At 39.0% G+C, this 13,485-nt stretch overlaps 1 protein-coding gene across 1 annotated transcript in view; it reads left to right on the plus strand.

Moving 5' to 3' along the window:
• LOC135084199 (ankyrin-3-like) overlaps positions 1-13,278 on the plus strand; it is a 35,461-nt gene extending 22,183 nt beyond the window's left edge. The window contains exons 6-26 of the mRNA XM_063978934.1: positions 525-690; positions 1,341-1,501; positions 1,855-2,024; positions 2,489-2,595; positions 2,901-3,061; positions 4,147-4,350; positions 4,940-5,038; positions 5,144-5,281; positions 5,698-5,844; positions 6,492-6,635; positions 7,058-7,179; positions 7,299-7,392; positions 7,780-7,951; positions 8,513-8,665; positions 9,190-9,310; positions 9,805-9,825; positions 10,141-10,260; positions 10,512-10,616; positions 10,693-10,853; positions 11,298-11,423; positions 11,871-13,278. Of these exons, the coding sequence (XP_063835004.1) occupies positions 525-690; positions 1,341-1,501; positions 1,855-2,024; positions 2,489-2,595; positions 2,901-3,061; positions 4,147-4,350; positions 4,940-5,038; positions 5,144-5,281; positions 5,698-5,844; positions 6,492-6,635; positions 7,058-7,179; positions 7,299-7,392; positions 7,780-7,951; positions 8,513-8,665; positions 9,190-9,310; positions 9,805-9,825; positions 10,141-10,260; positions 10,512-10,616; positions 10,693-10,853; positions 11,298-11,423; positions 11,871-12,061 (2,883 nt within the window). The 3' untranslated portion in view covers positions 12,062-13,278. The remainder of the gene's footprint in view (positions 1-524; positions 691-1,340; positions 1,502-1,854; positions 2,025-2,488; positions 2,596-2,900; positions 3,062-4,146; positions 4,351-4,939; positions 5,039-5,143; positions 5,282-5,697; positions 5,845-6,491; positions 6,636-7,057; positions 7,180-7,298; positions 7,393-7,779; positions 7,952-8,512; positions 8,666-9,189; positions 9,311-9,804; positions 9,826-10,140; positions 10,261-10,511; positions 10,617-10,692; positions 10,854-11,297; positions 11,424-11,870) is intronic.
• The last annotated feature ends 207 nt before the right edge of the window (positions 13,279-13,485 follow it).

Consider the following 13,485-nt stretch of genomic DNA (forward strand, 5'->3'; position numbering starts at 1 on the left):
ACTTGGCAACGTCCAGTATACTGGACATAGGTTTTTCAGGAAACTGAAATAGTTAGATTTTTTTGGGTATTTTTTCTGGGGTCCTAGACAAGCTAAGAAACGAAATCAGTAACTGTTTTATAAATTTAACTAAAAAAAAAATTCCGTCGAATGAAGGGTTAAGTTAAATTTTCAAGAGTACAGTGGACTCCCAGCATTTCGGCCCCTGGATATTCCAGCTTTCGGCTTTCCACTATCTGTCACAGTTCAAGCTACCCATTTCTGTTTTTTCTCTCGCTCTTATCAAATGGTGATTTTTTGCGATAGAACCAGATGACATGACCGGAAATGGGTAGCTGGAAACAGTTCTAGCTACCCATTTCCGGTCATGTTGTAGCCAATGGTAAATTGAATTTCTTTTTAGTGGGTCCTTCATGTCTGAGGGTCGTGGTCAGCTTCCTACAGATTTGAATTCCAAAAATTGCTTCATAATTTAAAGAGGATTGTATCAAGGCACCATAATTCATATTCTGTTCTTTTCCCAGAACGAACACAACCCAGATGTGACCTCAAAGTCGGGGTTCACCCCTCTTCACATCGCGGCGCACTATGGCAACGAATCTGTGGCTCGGCTGTTGCTAGCCAAGGGTGCTGATGTCAACTGCGCAGCCAAGCACAACATATGCCCTCTCCATGTTGCTGCCAAGTGGGGTGAGTTCCAGATCAATGACGTCATCTTTCTTCCATATTCATAGCAAGTCAGTGACGTCAACTGGCGCACTAAGCACTCCATCTACCCTCTCTATTTATTTATTTATTTAAAGACTTCATTGCACACACATAAGAATGTTCCGTACAAAAAGGCGAGCTTAATGCTAATAATAATTAGTCATTCTCTACCAGCTGACCTTGAGCAAAACAGAGATACTGAGTACTATATACTATGTCACTACCAAGTGGCGTAAGTTTCATATGTACAATCTGGTAAATCATCATCATGAATGTCACGTGTTTTTGTCTCCACTGCAGGACGAAGAGCCTCTAATTTACCAAAGCAAATAGAGGATTTGGCCTACACTCTCTATGGGGATGGGAAAGCTTGATGTTTCTATACCTAAGTGCCTCTTAGGAGATCCACAGGAAGAATGGCGTCTACTCTAAAAAAACTACGCGGCTATACCTATAATATTCCTTATTATTAAAACAAATTAGTGCGTCTTACGCTCCATAATCTTAAAATTATCATCATCAACAGTCCTTTACAGTCCACTGTTGGACTATGAGCCTCCTCTACTTCTGCTTCACAACCTTAAAATCTTACAATGTTACTACAATCTAAAAATTTTATCTTCCAAATCCAGGTAAAGACAACATGGTGGCCCTTCTCGGCGACAACGGCGCTAACGTCGAAGCACGCACCAGGGATGGACTGACCCCCCTGCACTGTGCGGCCAGGTCAGGCCACGAGAGAGTGGTGGAGGCTTTACTGGACAGGGGAGCACCTATCACTAGCAAGAGCAAGGTTTGTGGCTTAAATGATAACGTTAAAGAGGATATACGGGATTCTGGTTACGTTCTGGTCTTAAAAGTCCCAAAATTAGAGAGTTTCGTTGGTTCTTTTGAGGGCAATAAAGCGTACAACGTTGCTGACATTAATTCTATACAATACTACATAAGTATTTGAATTTGAATAAGAGGTACCACACATTATTCCAGTAAAAGAAATGTGTTTCACCTCGTTCTGCTTTCCGGAAGAGTTTTCATCTTTTTTGCATCAAAAATCATTTATATAGTTCTTGGAGAACATTACCTATGGTGAAAATTTAAGTAACCTACTTTGGATCTTTTGGCTGATTTTTGTTTTATTTTATACAGAATGGTCTAGCTCCTCTCCACATGGCAGCCCAGGGCGACCACGCTGAAGCAGCCCGGGTGCTTCTGTCCCGGCGAGCACCCGTCGATGACGTCACTGTGGATTACCTGACGGCGCTCCATGTGGCAGCCCACTGCGGGCATGCTAAAGTCGCCAAGCTACTTTTAGATCGGTAAGATGCCTTTAGATGTCTCGAAAACACCATAGAATAGAAATAGAATATCGGTCGCAGTGATACTAGGACTCCATAGAACTAGAACAGCCGCTCAACAAACAAAAAAACACCATAGAATATACATAGGGAGGATACATTAAACGGATATTGAACGGATTAGACTTTTTAAACAACTAAAGCGGCAGATTCTTCCTGAAAGTGCACTGACGCTTAGGCCCGGTTCCCACCAAAGCGGAGCGGAGAAATATTTTGAATAACCAATCAGTATTCATTATTTCCACTTCTCCGCTAAGAGCCTCGCCGCCGCCGCTGTTAAATTTTATAGAAAAATTTGACGGCCCTAAACTTCTCCGCTCTGGTCCGCTCCGCTCCTCCTTGGTGCAAACCGGACCTTATACTCTTACCCTACTCGCTGTTAAGCAAATACTAAAAGTGGTTATTAATCAAGTTTTTTGTTACAGCAATGCTGATGCAAACGCACGCGCTTTGAACGGATTTACTCCTCTACACATCGCTTGCAAGAAGAATCGAATTAAAGTTGTGGAACTGCTATTGAAGTATGGAGCCAGTAAGTAAATCTTTTGTCTTTTTAACCGACTTCAACAAAAGGAGGAGGTTCATTATTAATCTGGTAGCTCCTGACTTACCCAAAAGTCGAATTTGGAAAACATGTGAAAAAATTCTCGGTGACATGACTGAGTCTCTTGCACTGCTCCTTCTTAGCACCAACTTACAATATTGTTCTGAACAATATTCAACAAGCACTTTTTAAAAGCCTGACAGCCAAAAAATAATGACTTCCTGACAATGGTCACATAATATGTACTAAAACTGACTGGATATTCTGGGACTAATTCTAGCCTATTCCTCTAGGTATCCAAGCAACAACCGAGTCAGGGCTGACCCCGCTCCACGTGGCAGCGTTCATGGGCTGCATGAACATCGTGATCTACCTGCTGCAGCATGAGGCCAACCCTGACGTGCCCACAGTCAGGGGGGAGACGCCTCTGCATCTAGCAGCCAGGGCTAACCAGGTGAGAAAATGTTTGCCAGGATTGAAGCAAGTTATAACTATTATTGGGGGGGTTGCACGCTTGTGATAGACTTTCTGTGACTGATACCTACGTAGGCGAAACCACTAGCAACAATATTTTAAACTTTATTGTTTAAAATTGATACAAAAGTTGGACTTAATGGTAAAAGTTTTCTCCAGAGAGAAGTCAGTTTTGAAGAACAAATCAGTTCATGTTTAAAACCCGGGGAGTTACTGACTCTAACATCCTTGCCATCCAGCATTGCGCTATAAGCGGACTCTTCCGCTTAAAGATAAAGAGATAAAGATAAAGATATTTTTATTTATCAGACCATGTGTGAGACAATACAGAAATATATTTTTGGTGTTAGTAGATTTTGTTAGTATCAACATGTCTTACCGATATTCGGCGTGTAAAAATTATAATTACTTAGTCTGTTTTTATCATTACTATAAGTCAATACATCGAAGTCAAATACAAATTAATTTAAAAATATATAATGTCAAAATTTATCATTAAGAAAGTCATTTATACAATAATAGCATTTTTCAATTAATAGTTTCTTAAATTTATTCTTGAAGAGATTATTATTAAGCGATTTATAGGCCTGGGGAATCTTATTATAAATTTTGGGAGCCATGCATACTACACTATTCAGCATCAGAGTTGTCTTTGCATTATGCAAGCATAATTTGCTACCATCGCGACGATTGCGGACAACTTTGTCAGCAAGCCGCGGAAACAGGTGACAGTTTGCTCTTACAAATAGTGCTATTTCCAATAAATATAATGACGGAAGTGTAAGCTTATAGCGCAATGCCGTTTTCTTCATCTCTATGAAGAAAACGGTATCAGATGAATCTCTTATACACATCATGTTTTAACTTTTGGATAATCATAGAGCCTCGTAACTTTTGTAACTTAGATAAGGTCACCCGGGAAGAAAGCAACTATGGGGCTAAAGTGACTAATTGGTTTTATTCTTAATCTGATGGATTTTGAACAAAGTGTCATCTGTTGAAGCAATTATCAATCATTGCTTTTTATGTCTTTTTGGTGGACTCAAACCAAATCTTCCTCCTCAGACGGACATAATCCGCATCCTTCTCCGCAACGGGGCAGCAGTTGAAGCCAAAGCCCGCGAGCGTCAGACACCGTTGCACATCGCGTCACGACTCGGCAACGTCGACATTGCCGTGTTATTGCTGCAACATGGCGCCGACGTGAGGGCAATGACGGCTGATCACTACAACGCGCTACACATCGCTGCGAAGCAACATAATCATGATGTAAGTACCTTAATTCAAATTGTGTCATTATGAGCATATTCTGTCGATTATTGCACAACGCGTCACGACTCGGCAACGTCGACATTGCCGTGTTATTGCTGCAACATGGTGCTGATGTAAGAGCAATGATGGCGGATCATTACAACGCGCTGCACATCGCTGCTAAACAACATAATCATGATGTAAGTAGCTTAATAAAGATTATGATAATATTCTGTGGATTCTGCTGTCCATGGTGTACCTATAGTATGAAGTTTGAAGTACTTACCTCCCCTTTAAAAATTATAAGAACTTTTGTCGTTTGTTATCCGCTTTGTGGGGGATTTCGATCTCTTCCTTTTTTCATCAATATGTCTAATAAAAGTTTTGCTTTCCCCTGGGACAACATTGACCTTCACTGGTTGTGTTTTTATGGTCGCAAGCCGAAGATCATGGCTGCACAGAAGTGGCAGCGGTGGAATGAGAGTTGGATATAGGGCCATGAGGTGGAAAGCTATCCTGCTTACTTTATAGCATCTAATACAGTTTTAATAAGTACTTATTTGCAAATTATAAGAGCTTTAAATAAAATTGGTTAATTTCCCAACAGGTCGCTGCAGCACTGATCGAGCACAATGCTCCTCTGACTGCAACTACCAAGAAAGGATTCACAGCTCTACATCTTGCTGCGAAATACGGGAACTTGAAGGTATGTCAGAAATCCGAGTCAAAGATTCGCTTCACGAAACGAAGTAACTACATAAAAAGAAGTTACTTTTTTTGGATGCTTAATGAATGTAATTTCAAAACACAGGTAGCAAATCTCCTGCTGGCGCACGGGGCTTCCCCGGACCAAGCGGGGAAGAACGGCATGACCCCACTGCATGTGGCTGCTCAGTATGACCAGCAGGCTGTCGCCACCACTCTGTTGGAGAAGGGTGCTGATGCTAAGGTAAGGGGAAACATAGTAGTTTTACTGCTTCTGATGGGACTCGAACCTGCGACGATTATTATGCTGAGTAACTGCTACACCACTGTATAGAGGAGACAAAGGAAGCATGACTCATCATCATAATGAAGTTTTAATGACAGTCCATTTTGGCAGTCATTACTTCTTTAGCCAGTACTCCAAAGATCGCCTGCTGAAAACCAGGGTCGTGGCTTAAGTCGCAATTAATGCTGGTTAGACGCCCTTTTTGGCACAGTTTTAAACATTTTTGTTGATAAAGTTTTGTATGTGACAAAATAATGGTACCTATCTTTTTCTATTAACCCTTAACCAGGCTCTGGTATCCACAGAGCCCACATCAATTTGAACTTTATGCTATGAAGATACGGTTGAAAATTAACGTCATTTTGTTTGTCCAGGCCGTAGCTAAGAATGGCCACACTCCGCTCCACATCGCCGCTCGCAAAAACCAGATGGAGACGGCAGCCACCTTGCTGGAGTACGGAGCTCTGACCAACGCGGAGTCCAAGGCTGGGTTCACGCCTCTTCATTTAGCAGCCCAACAGGTTTGGTTTTGACTTCCTCTATAATCACCAGAATTCAAATGAAATATTTTCCAGAGCTGGTGAGAAGACAAAATGTAAAGTCTCGATCAAAATTAGTAAAGAATTTGAATAAAAAATCTTTTCCAGACCTAGAAAGAAGACAGTTCTATGTTTTGGATATGAAAATCCTCTTTTAATAAAACACTACAGGGTGTTAGGTAAACGGGTATGAGCCGACACTAGCCCATGTTAAAACATGGACATATAAATGGTATGGTGAAGTCAGAAATTTGATATCATTATTTTATTTTTTTTAAATTTTCATACAAAATAAATTTTATAAAATCCGATTTGTATGAAAATTAAAATGAAGATATCAATTTTCTGACTTTATACCCATTTACCTAACACCCTGTATACGAGTAAAACACAATTTACAATAATTGTGATTTAAAAATATGATAAAAATTAACAAATAATTGCCACAAATTCAAATCTAATTCAAAAACTACCAGGCACAGTTGCAAATTTTGTTTTGTAGCTGACGATATCTATGTAATATTGAAAATTGACACTACAGTTTACTTTAATGTGCTATCGTCTAAAACATTATCTTCTCCAATTTTTATACTCCATTCACCTTCTAAGAAATTTATCTTCTTCAACAGGGCCACACAGAAATGTGCTCGCTACTGCTAGAGCACGAAGCACAAGTAGACCAGCAGGCCAAGAACGGGCTTGCAGCTCTGCACTTAGCTGCTCAGGAAGACAGGGTGCCGGTCGCTCAGCTGATGGTCAAGAATGGAGCTGAAGTAAGATATTTTTTCGACTTTTCTTTCTTCTTCTTAGTCATAACTTTCTATGTCTTTGGCCAACCAAGTGTGAGCTAGTGGATAAAGATTCCGATTCCAGCTGGTGCAACGTATTATACAACATAATGATCTTCGGCTGTTCTTTTACAAATGCTTCCACTACTGGACAAAGGCCTTTCCTCGGATTTCCTCAACGACAGATCTTGCGCTGCCCTAATTCGTTATGAGAGGCCTGCTTGCTTACCCTATGTTTTTCGGTCCGTATTCAGCACTCAGAAACTTTTCTGCCTCAAAGACCATCAGTTCTAAGAGCTCAGAGCACTTAAGTTTGGCAATTCTGATAACTATATTGATTTCTTTGGTTCTCCTTCGGATACGAGGGTATGAGTGGAACGTGCACTAATCATACTATTGTTATTCAGGTGGACATCTGCACCAAGGGTGGCTACACACCGTTGCACATCGCCAGCCACTACGGGCAGGCTAACATGGTGCGGTTCTTACTCGAAAATGGTGCTTCAGTTAAGGCTCAGACTACACATGGGTAAGTTTTTATCAAGGCTTCAGTGAAATAAAATAGCTTTACATTTAGAAACATTAAAAACATTACGTATTTTTCTTAAATTGTCATCTTCCACTAAAAATTATAAATTCTTATGTCAGGTACACCGCGCTTCATCACGCTGCCCAGCAAGGGCACATCAATATTGTCAACATTCTGCTGGAGCATAAGGCAGACGCAAATGCAACGACTACGGTAAGTTTCTTTCATCTTTAGGTCATTTAGTTACCACTGCAGGAGCAGGACCCTCACTAATTTACCTGCCAAGTGGAAGATTTTGGTCAACATTCTCGTCACTGTGTACCTTAGTCGTCTTTTATCATCCACGAGAAAGTGGAAGTGGTCTTTAATTAGTAATTTTATGAACATGTCACTTGCTTGTCAACAAAGATCTTGTTACAGCAACAATGTTTTCTTAAGATCTTTGGTGCTGAGACAAGTGGTCTTACCACAAGACTTCAAAGGCAATTGATTCTAGGCCATTGGTTGATTGGTAGAGAATGCCTTTAACATTAACTTCGTCATTTGTAAAACTTTGTGTTTAATAAAGTGTAATATCTAAACAATATTATTTGTCTACAGAACGGCCAGACGCCTCTAGATATAGCGTCCAAGCTAGGCTACGTCACAGTCATGGAGACCCTCAAGGAGGTGTCCGAGCCCTCCACAGCCCAGGCCTCCCAGGAGAAGTACAAGGTCGTGGCCCCGGAGACCATGCTGGAAACCTTCATGTCGGATTCTGAAGAAGAAGGTGGTAAGTTTGATTATTTCTTGTTTGAAAAACTGTAACAATTCAAAAGACTTGTGGAAATTGCTCTCGTCTTGCTATTAATAAGAAAAGAGCTGATGATCTTCACAGCTGTTTAAGAGATCTTTAAAATATGAAAAACTAAAAACAAATCTTACGATCTCTGTAATTGCTGTCGTTCTCCTAACAATTCGAAAAGAGCTGATGACTTTCAAACCGTTGAACAGATCTTTATAAATTATAGATTTACAAATCTCTTGATCAAGTCTGCTCTCAACAAAGAAAACCGCATCAAAATCGGGCCATTGGCTAAGGAGCTATGACGTGACAGACAGACACTAGGGCTGGGTTACACCATCTCACTTTAACTTTACCAACGTCAAAACTCTGTCAAACTCCATACAACAAAACACCGTTATCGTCAAAGTTAGGTGGTGCAACTCAGTCTAGGAGACGTTAAATTTATAACACCCTTCTATTAAGCATGATCTAGCAGTTCCAAAGCAATACTTTAAGGTTTATTTTCTAGTGAATCTATCTCAAATTTAAAATTATCTTTCTTCCTAGGAGAAGACACCATCCTCAACGACCAGCCGTACCGCTACCTAACTGCTGACGACATGAAGTCTTTGGGAGACGACTCTCTGCCCATCGACGTCACTAAGGACGAGAGAACTGAATCCGCCATGAGCCATAAGAACATCATGGAGATGTCTCAAGGTAAGGTTAAAGAAATTAAATAAATTTTGTTAAGGCCAAGATCTGTAAGTATTGGTCTTGGACTGAAATTAAAAAGAACAAGTGTTCAAAATTTAGAAATTACTAACTACTTAGATGAGACGATGAATGTTGTTTATCGTGAAAAGGCGCGTCACGAGCTTTCATTATTTGTGTCGTAGGAATTATAAAGATTCTCGCCCGTATTCACGAACGATGCTTGCATAAGTGAAGCAGCAAATGGAACGCACAGCGTTGAATAGACCTCTATGATTGGTTCGTGTGTTACCCTGTGCGTTCACGCGCACTGTGAGACCTCATAGTAATGTTTGTGAATACGGGGGTCTGAATTCTGATGATGTCAAAACCAATAGAGCAGTGACTATCGTCTGTTTCATTGCATTTTCTAATTTCTCAAAAAAAATTGCAACTTTACGTATCGAGTTACTTTTTTCTCCAGGGTCAAAGGAATCTCTTTCCAAATGAAATTAAGCTCTGATACCAACTGATAGAGTCGTTTCTCCCAGGGTCCGTGAACGGGATGCCGTACCAGCCGCAGCAGGAGGTGGTGGTGAAGAGCATCAGCCGGTACAGCACTGCGCAGGCGCCGGAAGGCTACTGCTACAACGTGGATCCTACGCAGCCCAAGTCAGTGTTTAGAATAGAATAGAATAGTCCTATCCTATGCTTCCCTGACTCTACTATCCTGCTAATATGATAAAAATGTGAGAGTTTGTGAGAATGGATGGATGTTTGTTACTCTTTCACTCAAAAATACTTTGAACAGATGAAACTTTATAGTAATAAAATTCAGAGCTACAATTTAGAACGAAACAATTGACAAACTTAGACTGAGTTGCACCATTTTACTTTAACTTTAACAAACGTCAAAAATCTGTCAAACTCAATACAAAAAGCACCGGTTATAATAATGAAGCTAGGTCTTACAGAAGTTTTGTCTTGGAAATTCTATGATTATTATTTTTGTTAATGAAGTTGAATAGTTTGTTAGTTTCAAAGAATATTATTCATCTCCAATGATATTTTGTAATGAAATCCTTCTCTTTCATCATTTATTTCAGATTAATTAAATGTCTAATGAAACTCCTTATCATTCACGCTATCTGAACATGGACCAACAGAAAAAAGCTGCAATGGAAGAAGTAAGTTAATTTCATAAGTTTCACTTTTAAAATGTTTGATTTCAATTTTTAGTTCTGTCTCTTTCAAAACTACGAATATAACAAAATAGTTATTATAATTAACTTTGCAAGGTATAATTTACTTTAACATTTCGAACGAGTTAACGTCTTCTGAATGTCGTAGGTCTTGAAATGGCGTTTTGTAATGTATCTTCAATTTTAGTTACTAAGCTACCAAATCATCTAGAAACATTATTGTCGGCGTGTCTTTTAGCTGCTAAATTGCGTGTTTTTCATAAGTTTACTGTGATAATATGAATGTTTGTTTCTGTGTAGCTTCCTGGTATCGTTTCTGGTGGACGCCCGAGGAGGGGCACTGCGGGGTTGCCGCGGGGGAGGGGTTAGAGTTATTGTACCCCCCTTATCTGCTCAGCAGCCTACTAGGATCACTTGCAGGTATGGAAATGAAAGAAATGTTATCAGTTTGACTTCTTCTATCCTCTATCGGTCTTCTTCTGATATTTTGAATTTGGCTGTCAGAATTTAAGAACCCTTGTTTAGGAGGCTAGTGAGTACCTACGTAAATATTTACTTACCTGTATGGAATTACTTACGATCTTATAAAATTCTAAAACAATGAGTAAGTCGTATTTTCTGATTCTGATTTTACTAAACACTTAAATAAGTAATTATTTAACATTTTCTAGATACCTCAAGCCGTCCAGGATCAACCACATGCCTCCCCTGATGGAGGGAGAGGCCCTGGCAGCAAGGGTTCTGGAGATGGGACCAGTTTCTGCTAAGTTCTTGGGGTAAGTTTTTCGTGGCCCTTGTAGGTAAATTCATTCCTTTGGTAAATTGAAACTAATTGATGGTGACTTCCATCAGGCCTGTGATACTCGAGGTGCCCCACTACGCGTCCCTCCGAGGGAAAGAGAGGGAGATAGTGATCCTCCGCTCCGACAACGGCACGAGCTGGCGCGAACACAACGCCGACGCCACTGATGACGTGGTTCAAGATATACTGCATGAGACTTTGGAAATTGAAGGTAAGGAAGGACATAGAGATGTTGTAAAACTACCTTCAGAAAAAAACTTGTTTGATTTAACGAGTCAAGAAAGCAATGTTCACAATATAGGATTAGGTACTCATTGAAGACCTAGCGGATGGCAAATGAAAGACAAACGATAATGAAATGACGCTCAGAATTGATTCAAGCGTGTGCTTATGACCATTTTGTCCAACTCTCGAGTGCATCCAGGTTGCGCTTGACTATAAATAATTGGTGACATAAGGTTGACAGATGACCTTATAAAGGTTGTAGCCAGGACGGCACTAGATGCAGGCCGCTTTTAACCGGTCAATCTGGAAATCATTGGGGGAGGTCTATGTCCTGTAGCTGAAGTGATGATGACGATAAGATGAATGTTAAGACCAATCTTGATTCCTACTTTGATGTGTCGTTTTATAATACTTGAATTTCTTCTAACAGAAACCAATGAAGAGGAGAAAGGCTGGGACGCGCCGCGCGTGACCCGCATCCTGACGCACGACTTCCCGCAGTACTTCGCGGTCATATCCCGGATCCGGCAGGAGGTGCACGCTATCGGGCCTGAAGGTAACCTTGAATATCCTTCTTAATAATAATACCTCAAGATACTATACAAAAAGAAAACTGCCAAGAACCACAAGTACAGAATTTATGACAACACATCAAGCAAAATGCTGTAGTCTTTTGCAGTTGAAATAGGCGCTATTTTGCAAAAAAAATGTGTAGTATGATGTGCTATCGACTGTACCTAAGGATGAAGTGACCCTTGAGATTGCATCAAGATTTAAACATTGATGCAGTTATGTACCCTTGTACTCTTACAATGTATTTACTTGTTGGAAGGTCCATTTTGCATCTGAATTTTCGTCTGGTGATCCAGTCACTTGACTCCCGAATTCTCAATTTTGTTTAACCGACCTTACCACCATTTATTTAAAGTTTGATCTTCATTTAGGAACTCTTCTAATATTTTTGCAAAAATATTCAAAATAATATTAAATTACTCTATTCAAGGTGGCATGGTATCCAGTTCCGTGGTTCCCCAAGTGCAAGCGGTGTTCCCTCAGGGCGCCCTCACCAAGAAGATCAAAGTCGGCCTCCAGGTAAACCTCTTCAAGCCTCGTAAGGGCGTCAAGGACAAAAACCTCAAAAAGATCACGGTCAATAACGTTTCTAAGAAAAAACGCTTCTCCCTCATTTGGTAGGGTCAAAACAGAAACCAAGAGTTTAAAAACAGCTTTAAAATTGTATACTGCGCTATGTTTGGTATTAATGAATGTGTAATGTGACGTTGTGGAAGGATAGTTACTCTTTCATCTGATGCTTCATAGTCAACAATTAGAGCTACATCGCAGTCGCCTTCAAGTGTAGTTTATTCCCTTCTGAAATCTATATTTATACCTTTTAGTGTTAAAGAAACTGTGGATTTTGTAAGTCTTTCAATTCCACATTCTATTGCCTTCACAATTTTAAAGAACATCGAAATAGGTTCTGAATAGATTAAGTATTTTTCTAGTCACTCGTAGTTACCATTCTGAGTATTATTCATTGAATGTAATGTGCCATAACATCAACTAAAACGTCTTTTGGTAAAGTTATACTATTGAAATACGAATTTGTTTTTATACTATAATCACCATAATAAATATTAGTAATCAACACTATCTTAAAAAGTTACAATATTATTGTATTCTTGATACTCTTTTGTATAGTTTCATATCCAATCTTTAATTTAAAATTCGACGTAGTCGGCTATTTGCTTGTACTATACGATATTCATATAACGATTTTTACCAATTACACTTAATAACGTTATTCTTATAGCTTTGTATAGCTTTATAATTTTATCTACAAGTACTTTCTTATCATTTTTATCAACAATTGGTGTTGGAATGATTGATTGATCTAGTATTCTTATACTTTTATGGTTTTAATCGCCAAAACGGTTGTGTTCAATTTTATCAGTAGTTTTTAGATTAACTAAAGTACAAAATGGAAATGCCAAATTTTTACCAATCTTTTTTTACATTGTTAGGAATAATTTTTAAGTTTATATCGATTTTATTTTGTTCTTTTCAACGGAGATACCTGCAGCAATATAGTTTAGCTTTTATATTTTCGGAAGTTTAAAATAAATTATTTCACTTAATTGAAATAATTGTATCTCGTTGGAAAGAAAGGCTTAGTTGTATACCTAATCATTTACGAGGAACGTGTCGATTTTATTCCATTGCTTAAAATTTTCTCACATATCGTAATTTTACTATTCATACAAGCTCACTTACTATCTACAAACAAAGTGATTAATTAGTTTATGAAATAATAATAAACCAGCATTTAGGATGTACGTTACTCCTTAGGAATAATGTCATACCCAATAAATTTAGAATTAACTTAAAAATGTTTAAGCAAAACTCATGTAGTGGGAATTTCAATAAAATGTATTTAATATCATCGTTTGTTTTTTGTAATAAGCAAAGTTGAAATATGAAATCACTGTCAATCAGTCGGGTTTCTCACACTGCGTTTGAACGCTACATCTAAAGTAAATCTTCTCTAGTTGGTCTTTAGGTTCAGATTTTATTAGCATGATAAGATACTATTGTATTCCTTATAATGTATGAACTTT

This window comes from Ostrinia nubilalis, chromosome 25, assembly GCF_963855985.1.
Source record: "Ostrinia nubilalis chromosome 25, ilOstNubi1.1, whole genome shotgun sequence".
NCBI classification, from domain to species: domain Eukaryota; kingdom Metazoa; phylum Arthropoda; class Insecta; order Lepidoptera; family Crambidae; genus Ostrinia; species Ostrinia nubilalis.